Raw genomic sequence first — 20,627 nt, 5'->3', positions numbered from 1 at the left:
TACTGTAAGTGTAAAAACATGAAGTTGCAAAGTGTGATTTTAACACGAACATGCTCTGACTGAAATGTTATTTTAACAGGGTTGGAGATGTTCAGGATATAAGAGCAGGTTTTGCGAGGTGTGTAGATGCTATGTTGGACGGCAGTTATACTGTCTGTTCCTGTTAATTCAAACTTGTTTTTTTTTGGCTTGAAAAAATTGAATTAACAGAACGTTTGAATTAAGCAATTTAGGCAATGCAGTGCCGAAGGTGGGTTTTGCACTAAAAAAATTTTGAATGAACAGATCAATCAAATTAAGCAACTTCGAATCAAGAGGACTCTAGTGTGCTACAGGTGAAATTGGAGAGCTCTTTTTCTGACCTATAAATTTTTGATGTTTTGTGCGTGTGGGCATGAGTAACGGAACTCTCATAACACAAAACAAACGGTTGAAGTTTATAATGTTTGTTTATAAATTCCCCGGTGGCACAGCGAGATACCTGAACACTTACCAAAGTCGGCTTGATGCCCCCGGGATTGGCTGTCAAGACCAAGCACCTTTCCCTTATCTGTATGCTACCCCTTGGTGATGCCACCTTCTCTGGGCATGGGGTTAATTCCCAGCTTTACTTCTCTGCCATTTCTCGCGACCACCTCTGCGTCACCAGACTGTTTTTTTTATTCGTTCATGGGATGGGATGTGGGCGTCGCTGGCAAGGCCAGCATTTATTGCCCCTCCCTAATTGCCCTTGAGAAGGTGGTGGTGAGCCGCCTTCTTGAACTGCTGCAGTCCGTGTGGTGAAGGTTCTCCCACAGTGCTGTTAGGTAAGGAGTTCCAGGATTTTGACCCAGCGACGATGAAGGAACGGCGATATATTTCCAAGTCGGGATGGTGTGTGACTTGGAGGGGAACGTTCAGATGTTCCCATGTGCCTGCTGCCCTTGTCCTTCTAGGTGATAGAAGTCGCGGGTTTGGGAGGTGCTGTCGAAGAAGCCTTGGCGGGTTGCTGCAGTGCATCCTGTGGATGGTACACACTGCAGCCACTGTGCGCCAGTGGTGAAGGGAGTGAATGTTTAGGGTGGTGTCCACCCTCAAGTCCTCGATGAGCCACAGCTTCGTTTCAGCTGAACATTGAAGCCATCATTCTCGGTGCCTCCCCCTCACAAACTCACTCCTTTGACACTGATTCCACTCCGCTCTCCCTGGCTTCTGCCTCTTACTCAGTTTGAACAAGACCATATGCACCCTTGGTGCCCTGTTCGACCCTGCGCTGAGCTGAGCTTTCAAACCCCATGTCCTCTCCATCACCAAGACCGCTTCCTTCCAGCTCCACTATGTCTCCTGCCTCTGACCCTACTGCTGAGGAGCTCTCCGTGTTTGTGTCATCTCTACCTGATGGACAGAAAATCAGACGGGGAGAACCGCACGGCAACCTGAGTTTCTTTGATGTGTTCCAGGGAATTATTAACACAGTAGAGCAAATGAGAAAATTCTCTTACTTTACACTCTCATATCACTCAGCTATCTCATACCACTCAACTATCTGATACCACTCAGCTATCTGATACCACTCAGCTATCTCATACCACTCATCTATCTGATATCACTCAGCTACCTGTTACCACTCAGCTATCTCATACCACTCATCTATCTGATATCACTCAGCTATCTGATATCACTCAGCTATCTCATACCACTCAGCCATCTGATACCACTCAGCTATCTGATATCACTCAGCCATCTGATACCACTCAGCTATCTCATACCATTCAATCACTATTGCTAAAAAAAAACACCACTGCACCCTTTTGAATGTGATGAAACTATCCACCTCTATTGTAGAGGAAACGGTAGTGCCAGAAAGACTGTTTTGCAGGCAACAAAGTTGCTTCTGACACTTTTTTTTCCCCACTGGTATTCTAAGCTGATGCTTTGGACTGATGCAGAACGAGAGGTTCCAGCTGCAGCAGCTGTTGTACAGTTGGTGCGTCAGAGCACTTGTGGCTCAACTCTTGGCAACCTCCCAGTTGCGGTCACAGCCATAATCCGATAGAGGTGCAAGGGCCCCGCCACATCTGTCTCGTGCTGTAAGATGGACCCTTGGATGGAGCTAGATCCTCATCAAGCCTTCACTGGTCTACATTGCTTTGGAATATACCAAGTCCAGAAGCAGATGAGTTTTCCCTTCAACTTGACAGATAGGCCTACGTTATTCTATCATTGGGTAGGTGTGGGTTTTGTGGAAGAGTAAAGTTGCAAATAGGACCAAGCTTTCTTGAGGATTCTCATTTGTCTCTCAACTTTTGCAGCAATCTTTACCATCTACATGCCCCAGCACGCACCAACTGTGGGGCAGGCTTGATCGACCAGATGGTCTTTTCCTGCCCATCAATTTCGTATGTTCGTAACTCTGGTTGCCAAACCGAAGAGTTAACCAATTGTAACTAAAGGGAATTTGAAACCATTAGCTGTAGGGATGGGTGAGAAACATTATGATCATTCATTATAAATCGAGTTGTTGTCTTGTGAGTGAGCGTTGAAGTTAAACGTACCTATAATCCTCCCACTGTACATCTCTGTCCTTACCTGACAGCAATGTCTCAGTCACCCCTTGTCTTTCTGATGGACAAGTAACTATTCGGTAGAGTTTGATGTTATTATGAGAAAAGCAAATATCTAAAAGGTGATCCAATCGAGGTATATAAGACAGCGAATGGCATGGAATAATGAATTGTGGAAAATTAATTTAAAAGAAGATGCCATAAATAGATAAGGGGTTACAGGTTGAAACTAGTAAACGACAAACTTAGGACTGATATTGGGAAGTTCCTCTATACATAAAGTGTGAAGAATATATGGAATGGATTTCTGCATAGGGTAATGGAAGCAAAAGTCCTGGAATCATTTAAGAACCAATTGGATGCTGAAATGGGGGGTATTTCTGGATGGATGAACTAAAATGGCCTCCCTCATCAATAATTGGCTTGTGAGCAACAAAAAATGTCACTTTTGAAACCAACCGAGGCATTAATAAGGATGGGAAGAGTGTGACCCAGCCGCCTCCCTAAGGGATCCCCAAGGGGTTGTGATAAGAATGTTGACATCTCTTTCCCATAACCTTGTTGTTTGCCCCTTCGTCACATCAGTGCAGCCACATACCTGGAATCTGTGCAGCTTTGGATCCAGGTGCTTGTTGTCAACAGGACAAGGTATTGTCGCAGCACATGTCAATCAAAACTGGGAATAAACTCGAACTCGGTTTCAATCCAGCGGCCCAGTATTGCAGCTGGGTATTTATCTGGACTCTGCTTTACCAATGGAAATACAGTTCCCACAACTTTACACCATCCACGATTATCACAGGCAGCCGTCTACATCGGGCAAACAGCGCTAACCATTTGTCATTACCATAAGAGCCAATTACAAAGGTGCCGCTTATAACATGTTAAACACGCCTGCTATTTCGGGCAGTTTCTGTGTCTGTTTAAAAGAGGTGTGCTGACAGTCCCAGTTCATTCTGTGTCTGTTCAAAAAAACATAGATTGGAGAAGAAGATGCTGCACTACTGAAAGAAAGAACTTGCATTTATATAGCGCCTTACACGACCTCAGACCGTCCCAAAGCGCATTGCAGCCAATAAAGTACTTTTTGAAGTGTAGTCACTGTTGTAATGTAGGAAAAACTGAGAATTCAGTCAGCCGTTTGTTTCCTTCTCTCTCAGTGTCCTTTAAAGACGATAACTGTTTGGATCGGAAATCGAGTTCGGATTAGCCCTGTGATGGACAGACTAGACTCTGTCACTGAATCAGAGACACAGGGAATGCTGTTAAATCTACCCCAAAGACTCTTTCATTTGTGGCGAGGAGACTTCATAAATAGTGGGGGCTGTTCTTGGTAATACAGTACTTTCGACCAACCTATTATGGTTTGACCACATGATTTAATGCTTATAGCAGGCTAATCGCGTTAACACCTATGCGCCCGCTATAAGCCCTAAGGACTGTACTACCCTAAAAAGGGAGAGAAGAATTCAGTTACAAAATATATAATAAATGTTTTGAGCATTTTGTGTGTTGTCCCTGCATTTTATCTTTTAAACTGTGCTATTCTACAGTTAGTAATACATTTCAAAATGGTTTGTAATGAACACCCTATAGAAGATAACACTTTAAGAATGTTTGAAGAAAAACACAAGCACAGAAATAAAAACATAAGTACCTGTTCAGTCCTTTTCCCTTGTCTCAGTTGCTGCGACTGTCAGGGTTTATTGCTCTTTTTGTCCATTCATTTCCTGTCGCATCCCAGTAAGATGGTGTTTCTGGGAGATGCAATGATATTTATTGTCGTTTCTGGAGTTTTAGTAGCCGCAGCATCTATTATGCTGTGCGGAGGATCAGTGCAAAGAACTGTCCTTCATGGAATGGTTGCCTGCCAACCCTTGCTGGGTCAGATCTCCAGTCCCACACTGCAGGTCCGCTCTGAAGTAGCCCAGCAAGACACCCAGTTGTTCAGGACAACCAGGAGATGGGCAATAAATATGGTCTTAACATTGCTGCCCAAATTCCAAGAATTGCTTTTTTAACAAAAACTATTCCATCCCTCATTAACTGAAAGATTGGAAAGATTTTCTTAAGACAATAAAAAAAATAAACAGATTGTCTAAATATAATCCAAAATGTAATATAATTTTTGGCTGTCACACTCTGGTTGCATCGCCCTTCGTTCCAATCAGGGCCGAAACTAGATTGTAGTCTTTTCTTCCCCCTGGTGCATTTGCCGATGAAACTGATCACAAGCACGGTCGGTAAGTGTAGTTACAGTTGCAAATGCACTTGAATGGGAGCTGAACACAAAGTGAGTCTCAGCCACAGCATCTGGGATGTGGGGAAAAATGGCGGGGGAGAAATTCCAGGGCGGGGGAGTAATTCTTTGGTGGGAGAAATTCTGCAGCTGTGCAATGTATGTAAAGGCCCCTGTCTGTAGTGAGGCAGGTGGATATTGCAACCTGGCAATGTGGAGTACATGGTAACAGAGTTATGTTGTATTGAGTGGTGGTTTGGGCCAGACCTGTCTAGTGTGCCTTCCAATTCTTACTCCAGCATGTCCTTTATAGTACTGCCACTTATTCTAAAGCTGATCTGACTCCAGAGTACAGCCCACAGTCTGGTCACACTCCTGAGCACCAATTTCTGGTCTAGACCAACTCCTAAGTGCTCCTGGGTGGCTTGGTTACAGCCTGTTTGTCAATAGGGTGGCCTCATCCTGCTTCCAACTGATCCTCCCTAAATCCACCTCAGACAGCAGGCAGGACTTAGGTCCAAGCCAGCTCATGGATTGGACGCAGGCTGCCCTGGGCACTTGGGAGTGGGACAACGCCATGAATAGCACTCAGCACTGTGGGGAGTACATGGTATTGTGACCAACACCAATGACATTACGAACAAACGAAATGGACAGGCAAGAATAGACCAGCCGGTCTACCTCACAGGCCTACCCCACACACCATGGTGGCTGGCGCATCATAACTAGATACTCCTCACCTCCCCCAGTCATGTAATCCCCCGGGAGAGGCACAAAAAAAACTTGCGGATAATATTTGTTGCTATAATTACTTCACAAAGCCAAACAGATGTAAATTGTACAGTGGAATGTGATACACTTTCATTGTGTTTTACTTTCAGTTGCAAAAGCATTTCAGTAGTTTACGGAGTGGTGTTTTGAAACTGTTCTCAGCAGACTGTGTGTAAATGGCAATGCCCCACACACAGACCTTTAAAGGTGATTGATTTATTAACACTGCTTCCCTTGCTTCACTCAAGTCAGTCACTAAAAAAAAAATGCAGTGTGATTGTTTGAAATAACCTTAATTCATTTCTGTGCCTTCTTTGATGTACATTGTTCATGTGGATCCTGGGGGTAATGAGATTAATTAAAACACTATAGCCCTACACAAAATGATTTTTAAAAATTACTTCAATCCAAGGTGAAATGTCATTGCTGAGCTATCTTGAGCTGAACCTAGGAGACCAGGTGGATCTCCATGGAGATTGGGAATCTGGTGGTGAGTCGTCATAAATCAGAACAGTACCAAAAGAGCTCTATTGTTTTTGAATGAAGGAAAGCTCTTGTTTCCGTTTTAATGATGGTCTTACTTCTGATTTCTAAAGTAACCCTGCTTGCCACGAATAACTTAAACAACACGTTGGAGGAAGGTTCAGTTCCAATTTGGAATGGATTATAACGAGACCTAGTGATAACTGCTGTTTATTTATCAACAATTCTTATTTTGTAGTAAGTGTGTTCCTGACCATTTTTTTTGAAAGAGCTTCTGGTGCAGGATTAATCTTCCAAGTTAATATGCCCATTTTCTGGCAGTAGTTATGTGGGAAGGGGTTTGGAAAATTAAGTGGGAGCCTGTCCTGCCAAACCTCCTGTCTAGCCGTAAACATCTTCAAGTGCCATTTCTGCCAGATGCAGGAAACACCTGCCCAAACATGGGCGGACGTATTGAAATGATGTGCTGATGACAGAGTGTCATCATGCATCTCATTTTCCATCATTATTGTCTTGGAAAAACTGGGCGTTAGGAATGCCAGCATTCAACAGACACCCACGGTCATAGAATGATACTGCACAGAAGGAGGCCATTCGGCCCATCATTACTAGGAGAGATTCAATGGCGTCCAAAATCTAAACACCCACGGCAGTGTGTGCACAACCAGGCACAATGGAGCAGCAAATCTATATTGGTAGATTTTTTTCACCTCATTGGACCCAGGATTTTTATTGTTTAGTTTCCAGCCCATCCGCCCCTTTAAACTGCTGCAGGATTCTTGTCTCATGCAGCTGCTGCCGTTCCTCCCTTTTGCTTCCCCACCATCACCCTTGCAAGGTGCACGAGTACCTTTCGTAACAAATTCCACTTTAACCGCTAGCGATGTATGATTTTTTTTTAAATCCTTCAAACACTATGAGTGCCAATCAAAGTTAAAGCATGCCTCTGTACTACGTCTTGAAAAGTAATAAATTGCGGAGTGATATTTATCAGTGCCTGTTAGGGTGAACTTCAAATTCACAATCCACAAGGGGAATCCACGTGACCTGCTCCCTGAGGGGCTCAAGGGCCGATTGTCTCATTAAAAGCGCACAAAGTTTGCAAAGTGACAACAGGAAAGTTCAGCCTCGAAACAGCACATGGCATTGAAGGTGACCCTCCGTGAAAAGCTGAGTCCTTGAGTTAATTATTTCTGCACTTCTCCCACTTGTTGCTTAATTTTAACCCCTTAGTGAGTAAAATAAATAGATAGCATACCTTTATTGCTAACTTAGAATTTATTTTTCAATCCAGACATGCAAGTGAGGGAAAACTAGTAGTGTAGATGGAGAGTGGATATTCCAGGGTGTATTTTGGGTTTGAAATGTTTGGGTGCTTTCACAAAACGTCAAGTATCACAGTTCCTGTATGGGAAGGTTTTTCATCCATATCTGTACAGGGGTGTGAAACGCAGCCTTGGAAACCAGGGCTCCAAGGGTTAAATTATGAGGAGCGATTACGTAAACTAGGCTTATAGTCCATGGAATGTAGAAGGTTAAGGGATGACTTGATTGAGGTTTTTACGATTTTGAAAGGAATTGATAGGGTAGATAGAGAGAAAAATTTTCTGCTGGTGGGGGAGTCCAGGCCAAGAGGACATAACCTTAAGATCAGAGCCAGGCCATTCAGGAGAGTAGTTGGGAAACATTTCTTCACGCAAAGGGTGGTAGACGTGTGGAACACTCCCACAAAAAGCAGTAGTTGCTAGCTCAATTAATCATTTTAAATCTGTGATTGGTAGATTTTTGCTAGCCAAGGGTATTAAGGGATATGGAGCCAAGGTGGGTAAATGGAGTTAGGATACAAATCAGCCATGATCTTGTTGAATGGCGGAACAGGCTCGAAGGGCTGAACGGCCTACTCCTGTTCCTGTGATGACGATTGCTGCTGGTTTTGGGAAGTGCAGCATGAGCATTGAGATAGGAGGGGCTAGCTCAGGTAGGCCAGAGTACGCAGCGTTGGGGAATGGAGTGACAGCTTCACGGGAAGTGTCAGTAATGGTCTTGAGGCAGTAATGCTCGGATGGAGACAGTCAGGTGAGAGTGGTGTTAGTATAAACATTTTCATTAATGCCTCAATCTATACCCTGAATCCTAACAAAACACAGGGGTCCCGAAATTCCATGTGCGGTGATCCCATTGATTATGCCGCAAGTGCGCCTGGGTGGGGGGGTTAGGGTTACCAACCCTCCAGGGTTGTCCTGGACTCTCCAAGAATTAAAGATTCTCCAGGAGAAAAATCATAGGAGCATTGAAATAAATTGTGTGTTTTTCATTTACTTTGAACACTTTCATTTATTAGTTATAAAAGTATTGGAGATGGGGAAAAGGTCTGCTTGACTGGTTGAGGTGGTTGAAGGTCATGTGATGGAAGCTCCAGGAATATGTCACCCCATAGTTGGCAACCCTCCTGATGGTGCCCCACAGCTTTGTTCCCATCGGAGATTGTGGTGTCAATAGAAGGACACTTAATTGACATGGGTGAGGTGGGCACAAGTGCCATTTTGGATGCGTCTCTCGTGTTCGTAACCTTCTGGAAACTTTGGTGTCCATCTGCCTTTTTGGGGAGAGGGTTGGGGGTTAGTTGTCCAGGCCCCTTCACCCTGGCCTTGTTCCTACTGGTAAATGTTTCAAAAACAATGTCAAAACTCATCGGGGGTTCCAGGCCGTTTGCCGGTGGAGCCTACACATGCCGTTACGGAGTCCGGTTGCACCTGCAGGCACTCGACTTGCCGACTGCCACTAATATGTCGGGTCTCCTTCCACCTCAGGAGCGGGAACGCCTGGGTCAAGGAGTCCTTGGCCAGGCTGCACCCACAGCCACCTTGTAAAGGGAGGACGGCGGGTCCAGCTGTACAAGGCAATCAGTAACGGCAGGATTTGGCCACAGCCCCCAAGGAATTTTGGCTCCCGAGTATATTTAGCGTGATGGTGATACATTATCGATGTAGGTAAATTAGACTGACCTGAGTTTATACATGCAGATTAGATAGGCAAAATACCAAGGAATCACTTCCTCAATTTTCCCCACCTGTATTTGCCTTCCTCCCAGGCCTCTGATGATAACACTTTTATAAGTTATTTTTATAAGTTACTTCTATAAATCCAGGAGTCAGTCACCTTCAGACGGGAGCATGAGGTGACTGAGCCCTGGAGTTTTCCTCCTACACAATACCTCTCTTTGGCACAGTTGAGATCAGGTTTTTGGGGAATTATCTCAGTCTCGAAAGCTCCACTTGCCCCAGAATCTATAAACGTTTGGGTGAGAGTTTTCCAGATTTCATCTGCCCTTTGTTTGAAAAAGTGCTTTCTGATTTCCCTCCTAAATGGCTCTAATTTTAAGATTACGTCCCCTCGTTTTTGATTCCCCCACCAGAGGAAATAGTTTCTCTGTATCTGCCCCGTCGAATCCTTTTTAACATTTTAAACACATCGATCAGATCACCCCTCAATCTTCTATATGCAAGGAAATACAAACCAAGTTTATTGAACCTGTCGTCATAATTTAACCTCTAAGGCCCCGTATAATTTCTGGTGAATCTGCGCTATACCCCATCCAAGGCCAGTATATCCTTCCTGAGATGTGGTGCTCAAAATGGAGCGCAGTACTCCAGATGGGGTCTGGCCAAGGCTCTATACAACTGAAACATAACTTTCTCCCATTTGTATTCCAGCCCCCTTGAGATAAAGACCAACATTCCATTAGCCTATGTGATTACATTTTGTACCTGTCTACTAGCTTTAAATGATTTTGTGTACTTGGACTCCCAAATCTCTTTGCTCCTCTACAGTTCCTAGGTTCTCACCATGTAGAAAATATTCCGATTTATCTTTCTTGGGTCCAAAGTGGATGACCTCACACTTGCCCACATTGGACTCCATTTGCCATAGTTTTGCCCTCTCACTTAATCTGTCTTTGTCCCTCTGCAACTTCTGCATTACCTACTGTCCCTCCTAATTTAGTGTCACGTTACTGTGGTCATGTAGAGGTAAAAGATAATGAGCAGTTCTTTTGAGTGCCTTTCACTGACTTGCTTTTCTTTCTCAAGATGTGACGTTCACTCTATCTTATGGTGGCACAGCTTTGAAAAAGAAATGATATATCTTGGAGAATTGCTCTGATGGTTCACTGTTGAAAGATTTGAAATACGATAAGAAATTGAAAATCACACGCTATTACAATCGGTTGCCATAAGACTATGATGTTATTGGCATGACCTTGATGTTTTGAGTAGGCATTGGCTGGGGGCCCAACCAAGATTACTTCTGTCTTAATTCCCCCCTTCTTTAATGGTATCCATGACATTGTTTGCAGTCAGAACTCTGATGTAGGTACTCTCACATCACATGCTATTTGGCACATCTAAGTTTCACAACTTGTAACTATTAAGTTTATTTTTTTATCAATCTACGGGAATAGCACTGCTTCATCCCTCTCTCCGTGTGTCCTGGCCTACATTTATCCCTCAACCAACACCTAAAACAGATGATCTGGTCATTTATTTCATTGCTGTTTGTTGGACCTCGCTGTGCCCAAATTGGCTGTCGCATTTTCTATGTTACAACAGTGACTTCACTTCAAAATTAGCTGTAAAGCGCTTTGGGACATCCTGAGGTCCTGAAAGGCACTATAAAAATGCAAATCTTTCTTTGTTTCTTTACACTTGGTGATGGAGGCCATACTAAAATACTGTGCCAACCCCTCCCCCTATTGCAATATGTCTTATTTAGCAACAGATGGGGGTGAACAACCACAAGTCCCCTTGTCGGGTGCTGAAGTTATTCCCCCGGGCCTTCCCTGAGCCACAAAGCTCTGTTCCCCTACCATAGAGCAGGACCGTCCCCTCTCCCCTGACCTTACACCTGCTCCATGCCACCGGGAATAAAATGAGAAGCCTCCCAGTCAAGCTAACACCCCTTTCTATTGCTGCACCATCTTATTTCCCTTGTTTCTCCATCTCCTGCTTGACACGATGGTGCTGCCCCCTAATCAGCTCCCTGCCAGGCAGACTGCAGGCGTGTCTGAACTGCCCTTTGGGATGTTGCTGCCATCCCATCCGTGAAATGGAAACTTTAAATACACGCGAAAACCACTGACATGGAAATTGCGGCTTCTGCCACACGATTTAAATGAGAGACTTGCCTCTGGTTATCAAAAGCTGGCACTGAGAAAGAAAAACCCTACCTCATTATCAACGATGATCTGGATCTCGCATGGAGATTCCACCGGACCTGCCCTTTCGACATTGCAGCTGCTTTTAAGGCCCAGACAGTGGCGGGACTTCCTCTTGGTTGCTTCACTGTGCCTAATAGAGCGCCTCCAGGAGCACTCGAAGTCGGCCCAGTCCATGGTGATCGGAGGCAGCAGCATATTAGCACACTGACCCAACCTCTCCCAGCACTGTACACCTCTGGGGCGCTGCGCACACACATTGCTCCCGGATGACACAGTCTGCCTGCAGTGTGAAGCTGTTTATGTTGAATGGATGTAGAGCAGAGGCGATGTGTTTGCTTGCAGTCCACAACCACTGTGGGCTCCGACGGGTCGGAGCTCACATGCCGTAACTGCCAGTCTTCAGGTGCCCCCGTAATTTACCGCACAAGTGAGTGGCATTTCAGTAGCACCCGACCTCTGGTTTTTAAGATCTGTTTCTGGCCCAAGAACGAGACAGACCAGATATTGAAACCTGTGTGAGAATGACGATCAAAGCAGTATTAGAAGAAGAAGGGGGTACAGCCTGTTTGTGTCATGATTGGGGATAGAGGGGGAAGGGGATTTGAAGTGCAATATATATAAAAGTCTTGGCTAGTCACAGCCTGTTGGCCTGTTCTAGGTATATGTTGGGATTTGCTTCCACACTTGCATTAGAATGTACTACAGGCTTTGACCTTCACCTAAATTTCTTAGTTTAAAAAAAAGCATACCATAAAATGATGCATAGTACCTAATGTGACTGTTTCTTTATTTGCAGAGCACTGAATACACACCTGGAACATGGCGCCGGACAGATGTGCATTTGGAGAACCCAGAATATCACACCAGATGGTATTTCAAATATTTTCTAGGAAAAGGTAATGGCGCAAACATGGACATTGTGCTTTAACAGGTAGAAAACCATTAAAAAGATTGTCGAGGAGTCCTGTGGTTTGCAGTAGCTGCTCGCACCTGCACAGGTGAGCTGGCCCAAGGCAGCACCTCTCCCAGTGTTGTAGTTTCTATGATTATATAACTGAGTACTGTTCAATTCTGGGACTGTGTAGGTTTTTAATGGAACAGATTTTGAGTTAGACGTGAGATATTAGCATTGTTGTAATGTGTTTTTGCCTGCTCTATTAATCGGAGACCAGTAGCTGTTAAGAGTCTGAAGCACAGCCAGTAAGACCCTGTTATATTGCCTGGCTGCAAATTGCACCGTGCCCACCAGGAGAGAGACAGCTTGTGTAAGCAGAGTTTTGTTCCCAGACCGGTAAATTGTTCATGTTTAGAGAGAGACCGGGCTGGAGCGACTACTTTCTGAGAACATTACAAAAAGAATCTGCTTCAACTGTACTGTTGTGCTACAAACACTGACTCGTTTTACAATGCCCATCCCAGTAACTGATGAAACAGGATACAGCACTTTATGCTGTAATGAATTTGAACATGTCACTGTCTGAGATTAGGTTTCCATATTAGTTATTCTGCCACTGTGAGAATTGCTGAGAGACTAGTTTAATTTGCAGATATTGCACATGCAGACATTGGAAGTGCTCCAGAATCTCGAATGTTTTTTATTCTAACATAATAAAGAGAATTATAAAATTCATTACTTTTCACCCCCTTATTTCCTGCTCAGATTTCTGCCCTCACGGTGACTGATCTCTATCTGTAAGACTGTAGTTATACTGCACTCTTGGCCTGAGACCAGTAGCTGTAGAAGGCTGAGTGCACAGCAGGCTGTAATTTGCTTACCCACGTGTGTAAAACTTTTTAAAGTTAGCAGCACCCACTTGTGCGTCAGGAGAATCAATACTAAGACTATAAAATGTTGAAGAGATCCATTGGATCCAAGCAGTAAAAGAGGACCTCCTGGAGGAGGGTCTCGCTCCATTTGAGTTTAATGCACTCAGGAGCCAGGCTGAGGCCAAGATTCTTGAGTGACTCGGCTACATTTTCACTAATGCATAACTGAAAGTTCTTGCTTTCATCTACAAATCCCTCCACGATCTCTCTGATCCCTACCTCAGCAACCTCTTTCAGTCCTACGTGCCGGTGTGCAGCCTCTGCTCATTCAACTCTGGCTTTCTTGGCTTAGCCCCTCCCCCTCTCTCAGCTCCAACTTTGATCACAAAAATTCAACTCTCCGGTCCTTATATTCTGGAACTCTCTCCATAAACCCTTCCCCCATTCTACTCCTCTCCCCCCATCTCCTTCAAAAGCCTCCTCAAAACACACTCTTTGACCATGCCTTCAGTCATCTCCCACTGCTACGTGTCTGTTCTGTAAAGCACTTTAAGGCTTTATATTGTTAAAGGCGCTCCATAAATACATATTTTGGTTGAGACTGTTTTGCATTGAAGCAGCCTAATACTCTCAGGTACTGGTTATAGATCAAGACTGAAACCCAAGCTGCAGTATTCAACGGCCATGCTGTTGGTCAGCCTGACAGGCTGAAGAGCATTGATGTGCATAGGCTGCTTCTTGTAAGGACCCTACAATGAATACCTTAGATTTTACTATGCCATTCGCAAGCCTCTTCAGCAGGTAACTACCTATTTGCTGCAGTCCTGCTGGCTCTCTTCCTGCTACTGACAGCATTACTGCAGGGACAAGGCAGTGGAAAGATCGATCTGATGCGAAGTGACTACATATCATTAACAGGACACTCTTTATTAGAGGAAATTTTATAGCATGTTTCAGGAGAGTCTAGAATAATAACATTAATTTCAAACCGCATGGAACGGTGATCGCATGCCGACAGGTTACGTACTTACACACCCAGTGTTTTCACTTTAGCAACCCTGGGACACTACAACTTTAACTTATTACATGTGAGGATAAGCTTTTTACCATCCTCTTGAAGCAGTAACAGGAGTCCATCCAGCGAATAGAACTGGTGAATCTCGCAAATGTTCTTGAGGTTCTGGTGCTTGAGGTTTCAGACTTTGGAGTGCATGTTTTCAGGCTAAAGTTACTTTATCTTACATTACACACTGGGATTTATGTAGGATTCCTCTGCATATTCAGTCTACTCAGACAAACAGTAATATCACACTCAGGACTCAGCTGATACCAGGCAAAATTACTAATCAAACTTATTTACTCTTACGCCATTTATACAGAAGCTGATACAAAGTACAAGATGATATTGTCACACATATGCAGATGGATGGATAAGGAGGTAGCTTTCCTCTTCAGCCTATGAAGGACTGTGATAAACTGGAATGGCCTTTTGATGAACATTGAGTCCACATTTCTGGATAATGTTTGCAGAACACACGGTGAAAGAATGTCCAACTTCTGTCCGCTGCCCAATTCGTGGATGAAACTGGCCTCACTCCTGGACACAGGGAGGTTGGCAGCAGCAAGGATCACCACTCATATATCAGGCTCTGGTTTGATACACCACCAATCCTAAAGTATAGATCACAATGGGGCTTCATTTGGTCAGCTAGTTTGAGATCAAACAGTTCTGCAAGTAATTAGTTTACAGGCACCAAGATGCACCACCAAACCAACAGTTGCTACAACTGACGGTCGAAAACCTCAGACATCCACATTGTATAAGGTGACAAGGCTGCAGATAATTAATTCAGTCAACAGAGGATTCAAATGAATTTTTAAAGCAGTGTTCTTAATCATCTAATCGATTCTTTTAAATTCTAATAGAGTTGTCAGAAGTGCTGAAACCTTGCAGTCTCTGTTTGCATTTTAACACCACTAAATTTAAGACTGCCCTTTTTATGTTAATTCCTGTTCAATAGAATCTACCATAGTCTTTCAGGTGGGCCATCTCTGGTCTGCCATTTTACATTTTAGGAAGGAACAGCCTCCATTTTAATCAGAGTTTCCAAAGTTTTTCAGCTTGATCTTACCGAGGCAAACATTTCTCTTTTTGTTGCAGCCTGTAATAAAATCAATCACTCCTTGGTACTCCTCATGGTTACTTTTAACTTGTTGCTTTCTCTGTATTGCAGAAGGAAATCTGATTTATAGTGAGGTTTTCTCTGGTTTGAGAGTGGTTTTGTTGTGCACTGCAATTTTCTTCTTGTGGAAACGAGAAGCAGCACTCTTTTGTAGCGCGTTATCCGTGGAAACTGGACTTCTTGCAGAGGTAAGAGTGTCGTTTGGAACAGTGGCGCGTGCGTTGGCAGAGCTGAGGTGTGTTTCATTCTCGAGCACCAGCCTTAACTCTGCAAGAGGTGAAGTCACCACACAAATTATTAGACTGTCAAATTAGATTAGTATTGTTCCAGTGGCTTGCTGTGTTTTTTTTTAAAGAAATTGTTTACAAACCTGCATTTCAGTCAGTGAAAACGAAGATGAATTTGAATTCTGTAGAACAACCATGCAAGCGAACAGCTGAAGAGTTTAATAATATAGCAGGCACTCCGGATGCCATGGCTTCAGTTTGGCTCGCTGTAACGACATGACTCATAACCCAGTGCTACTTTATGGTATTGGTGCCATTTTTGTTTTAAAAGAACTCTTGTACGTCATACAAATCTGTAGGATGTGAAAATACTCAGCCTCCCATCTGTTTTTGTCCTATTTAAGCATATGTGCAGTTAGTGTCACGCTGAAAGGATTACCACAGGCATCCCATAATTGAATTATCAATTTGCTTTACACGTATATAAAATTGTATTTATCATTTCCCCGCAGATTTTAACTCCAGTCTAAACACGCTACAATAATTAATTATTTTGGTATTTTGATCGTGAATGAGCATTCTTATGAGCATTATTGATATGGACGGGAGAGATTTTTTTTGTAAGGTAAATCTGTTACCACATTGCAGAAAGATGTAAAAATAAAACCCACTGCTCTGTGGGAGCATTACTTCCAGAATATTCTTTTACCATGAGAGCACAAGGAAGAAAAAAAGACAGCAACAGCTTGAGATTACTCTAACACACGCTGTCTTCCAGCATTGCCTCATGTAACATATTCTTCCCTGCCTCATGCTGTAGTATTGCTTCAAACCCTCAGTAAAAAGCAACTGAGCACCAAAATAGTCTCGGACTCCATTAGATCTAGAAATATTATCCAGTCTTTTCTAAAAAGTCCAAACCTGGAAAATTCCACCCTGCAAAGTACGCAGCACTGTGGTTCTAAGATGGAGCGTTTCAATCTTCAACAACAACAACAACAAACTGCATTTATATAGCACCTTTGACATAGTAAAATGTCCCAAGGCGCTTCACAGGAGCATTATCAGACAAAGAAAAATTGACACCCAGCCAAGGAAAGAGACATTAGGACAGGTGACCAAAAGCTCAGTCAAGGAGGTAGGTTTTAAGGAGCGTCTTGCATGAGGAGAGAGAGGGGTGGAGAGGTTTAGGGGAGGGAATTTCGGAGCTCAAGACCCAGGCAGCTGAAGGCACGGCCGCCAACGGTGGGGCAAAGGAACTGGGGGATGCACAAGAGGCCAGAGTTGGAGTACTCGGAGGGTTGTAGGGCTGGAGGAAGTTACAAAGATGGGGAGGAGCGAGACCGTGGAGGGATTTGAACATGATGAGAATTTTAAAATCGAGACATTGCTGGACCAGGAGCCAGTGTAGATCAGCGAGTACAGGGGTGATGGGTGAACGGGACTTGATGTGAGTTAGGATACGGATGAGCTTCAGTTTATGGAGGGTGGAAGATGGGAGGCCGGCCAGGAGAGCATTGAAATAGTCGAGTCTGGAGGTGACAAAAACAGGGATGAGGGTTTCAACATCAATAGGGCTGAGGTACAGTCGTGAATGGGCGATATTACGGAGGTGGAAGTAGGTAGTCTTTGTGATGGAGTGGATATAGAGTTGGAAGCTCAGCTCAGGGTCATAAAAGGACACCAAGGTTGCGAACTGTCTGGTTCAGCCTCAGACAGTGGCCAGGAAGGGGATGGAATCGGTGAGTAGGGAACGGAGTTTCTGGTGGTGAATGAAGACGATGACTTTGGTCTTCCCAATGTTTAATTGGAGGACATTGCAGCTCATCCAGGATTGGATTTCAGACAAGCAGTGTGACAAATCAGAGGCAGTGGAGGGGTCGAGGGAGGTGGTTGTGAGGTAGAGCTGGGTGTCGTCAGCGTACATGTGGAATTTGACGTCGTGTTTTCGGATGATGTCGCCGAGGCGCAGCATGTAGATAAGAAATAGGAGGGGCCAAGGATAGATCCTTGGGGATTCCAGAGGTAACAGTGTGGGAGCAGGAAGAGAAGCCACTGCAGGTGATTCTTTGGCTATGATTGGATAAATAAGAATGGAACCAGGCGAGCGCGATCCCACCCAGGTGGAGACGGAGGAGAGGCGTTGGAGGAGGAGGGTGTGGTCAAACCGTGTCAAAGGCTGCAGACTGGTCGAGAAGGATGAGGAGGGAGAGTTTACCATCGTCACAGTCACATAGGATGTCATTTGTAACTTTGATTAGGGCTGCTTAAGTATTGTGGCAGGGGTGGAAAACTGATTGGTGATTGAAAGCCTCCAGTATTAGAAAGGATGTTATCCCACACTAGGCCATGTGGACTGGTCACTAATAGAGCCCCGAAAGGTTAGTGGCCTTGAGTTTATTTGAGACTTAAAGTGGAAGATATTTTTAAGGTTGTGGGAATAGCACTAAGAATCAAATTTTTTCCACTGGGCAGGAGACTTTTCCTCTTCCTCATTTCCTTGCTGTTGTACCATGATGGCTCTGTAAGTGGATGGGTCATTATCCTGGAATTCCCAACCTAACAGAACAAGGACTCCAGCGGTTCAAGGAGAAGGCTCACCACCACCTTCTCGGCAACTAGGGATGGGCAGTAAACGTGGTCTTGCCAGCGTCGCCCACGTTCTTAAATTTAAAAAGCAAGTCTGAGAGTGAAGGACAGCGTGGGGGAGGGGCATTGAAAACATTTGGTATTGAGTGGGGGGTACATGATCAGGGATGTTTCTGCTTACAATATGAAGACTCAGGTTTCGATATAATTCATGTAGCAATCTAGCTTCTGGGCTTTTAAAAGCAAAGAGATGCTGCTGATGAGGCTTCATGACTTTCATATCTTCTGCGTGCTCCATAGAGTCAGCCTTGGTCTGGGCCCTGAACCTCTAAATGGGAGCAGTTGTGCAGTTGTCCATTTAAAACTTCCTATTGGAGTGGAGCAGTGTGACACTGGCATGTGTGCTGCTGATGACGTGTATTTTCCAATAGCGTTCTAGAAACTGGAAAATACATGTCCCTTTAGACACCCATAATGCAAGTTTAAACAGAACCTGGTTGGCTCTCACTGGGCTGGATTGCATCATAATCTGATTTATTGGACAGTGGAAGGTCTACATTTGTTTTGGATCAGTTCAGATGCAGGTTCTTTAATCCAAACTGGATAACTGTATAGCTTTGATTGGAGTGATATTTGTTGATCATTTGTCGGCCACATTGGTGTAACAGTTTTTACATGAAAAGATAGCTTACCCTTGGGTAACACGCAGGTGCAAGAAACCATCTGTGTAAGTAACTTAGATGACTACATTTTTCTGGCATAACATCCTGTTTGTGCCACCCACTACTTGGCATCCTTGGAATGCATATTGGGTAATGGTTGTTTTATGCGGTCAGGTTGAGTATCGTTAAAAAATTTAATTTAAAACAAATTCAGAACTGTCCAAACAAATTTTAAAAAAATATTTTTTTTTTAGTAAATATTTTTGTAAAATTTGTTTGGACAGTTCTGAATTTGTTTTAAATTAAATTTTTTTTAGTAAATATTTTTGTAGGTTTTATTTTTCCAGTTTCACTGCCCTCCTTCCTCTCCGCAGTGTGTTGACTTCTTGCTGAAGTATAGTTCTATGGACATTGGTTGTCCCTTTGGACCTTGTCCAAGAAGCCCATGTTTATCTGCGAGGCCTGACATTGAGTGTTGTTTTAGGTGGGATACGGAGGGCACCGCGCCTAAGCCCAATACTGTCTTCACTTTATGTCTACACATGTGCAGTTCCAGGAGGAAGCAGCGAATAGTTCTCCCTAAACCATAGGCCCTGAGATCAATAGTAGTGCCCCAACTGCTACCTTGGCTGAGATCAGTTCACTCACGAGAGATGGGGGACTGTCTGAGGCTGAACCAGACCGTTCGCAATCTTGGCATCCTATTTGACCCTCAGATGAGCTTCTGACCACATATCCGCTCCATCACCAAGACCACCTACTTCCACCCGTGTAAAATCGCCCGTCTCCGCCCCGCCTCAGCTCATCTGCTGCTCAAACCCTCATCCATGCCTTTGTTACCTCTAGACTTGACTATTCCAATGCTCTCCTGGCCGGCCTCCCACCTTCCACCCTCCATAAACTTGAGCTCAAACAAAATTCTGCTGCCTGTATCCTAACTCGCAGCAAGTCCCCAGTCACCCATTACCCCTGTGCTCGCTGACCTACATTGGCTCCCAGTCCGGGAATGCCTCAATTTTAAAATTCTCATCCTTGTTTTCAAATCCCTCCATGGCCTCGCCCCTCCCTATCTCTCTAACCTCCTTCAGCCCTACAACCCTCAGAACTGTGGGCTCCTCCAATTCTTGTCTCTTGCGCATCCCCGATTTTAATTGCACCACCATTGGCAGCCGTGTCTTCAGTTGCCTAGGCCCTAAGCTCTGGAATTCCCTCGCTAAACCTCTCTACCTCTCTCTCCTTTAAGCCGCTCCTTAAAGCCTACCTCTTTGACCAGTCACCTGTCCTAATATCTCCTTATGTGGCTCGGTGTCAAATCTTGTTTGATAATCACTCCTGTGAAGCGCCTTGAGACATTTTACCACGTTAATGCCGCTATATAAATGCAACATCAAACCTAGGATCTTCCTATTGAGTATGGCTCAGGTACTCAGGATGTCATCGGAGCCCAATCTGCCTATTTAAACAAGGACCCCGCTGCCTTCTGCCGGGAGTCCCTCTCGCCTGCCCTAAAGAGCAGGTTAAGATTGCAACTAGCGGGAAGGCAGTGGGATCGGTGGGGGTAAGGCGCCTGGTTTCTGCTGGGCGGGTAGGGTTAAAAGGGGCCTTCTAGTGTGCAAAGACCCCCGTTTGAAAACCTACAAAGTATAGGAGCAGCAGCTAAAATACGGCTGTGCTAGTGCCCCAAGAAGAGTCTGACAAAATGGCTCCCTGGTTGAACCCTTGGGAGAAAAGCACATTTTAGAAACGTGAACAGACAGTAAACCCATTTGATAGGATAATCTGACACTCCCCTTCAGTGGGAATTTCCATTAAATAAGCTTTGTAGTCTGTGTGAGAAGTTCAAAAGATGATTGAATCTCTTTCCTCCAGTGATTAAGTTTTGCAGATGGCAGTGAAGGGGCGAGCACAGTACTCCTGTGCCATTTATACTTTCAGATCCCTGCTGGGT

The 20,627-nt window shown here is 44.3% G+C and overlaps 1 protein-coding gene across 1 annotated transcript in view; it reads left to right on the top strand.

Moving 5' to 3' along the window:
- The window catches only part of garnl3 (GTPase activating Rap/RanGAP domain like 3), a 281,725-nt gene that overhangs the window by 111,064 nt on the left and 150,034 nt on the right, over positions 1-20,627 (top strand). The window contains exon 3 of the mRNA XM_067969493.1: positions 12,048-12,147. Within this exon, the coding sequence (XP_067825594.1) occupies positions 12,048-12,147 (100 nt within the window). The remainder of the gene's footprint in view (positions 1-12,047; positions 12,148-20,627) is intronic.

This window comes from Heptranchias perlo, chromosome 31 (genome assembly GCF_035084215.1).
Source record: "Heptranchias perlo isolate sHepPer1 chromosome 31, sHepPer1.hap1, whole genome shotgun sequence".
NCBI classification, from domain to species: Eukaryota; Metazoa; Chordata; class Chondrichthyes; order Hexanchiformes; family Hexanchidae; genus Heptranchias; species Heptranchias perlo.
The sequence above is the reverse complement of the archived record's forward strand: the minus strand, read 5'-3'. Positions and strand labels throughout refer to the sequence as shown.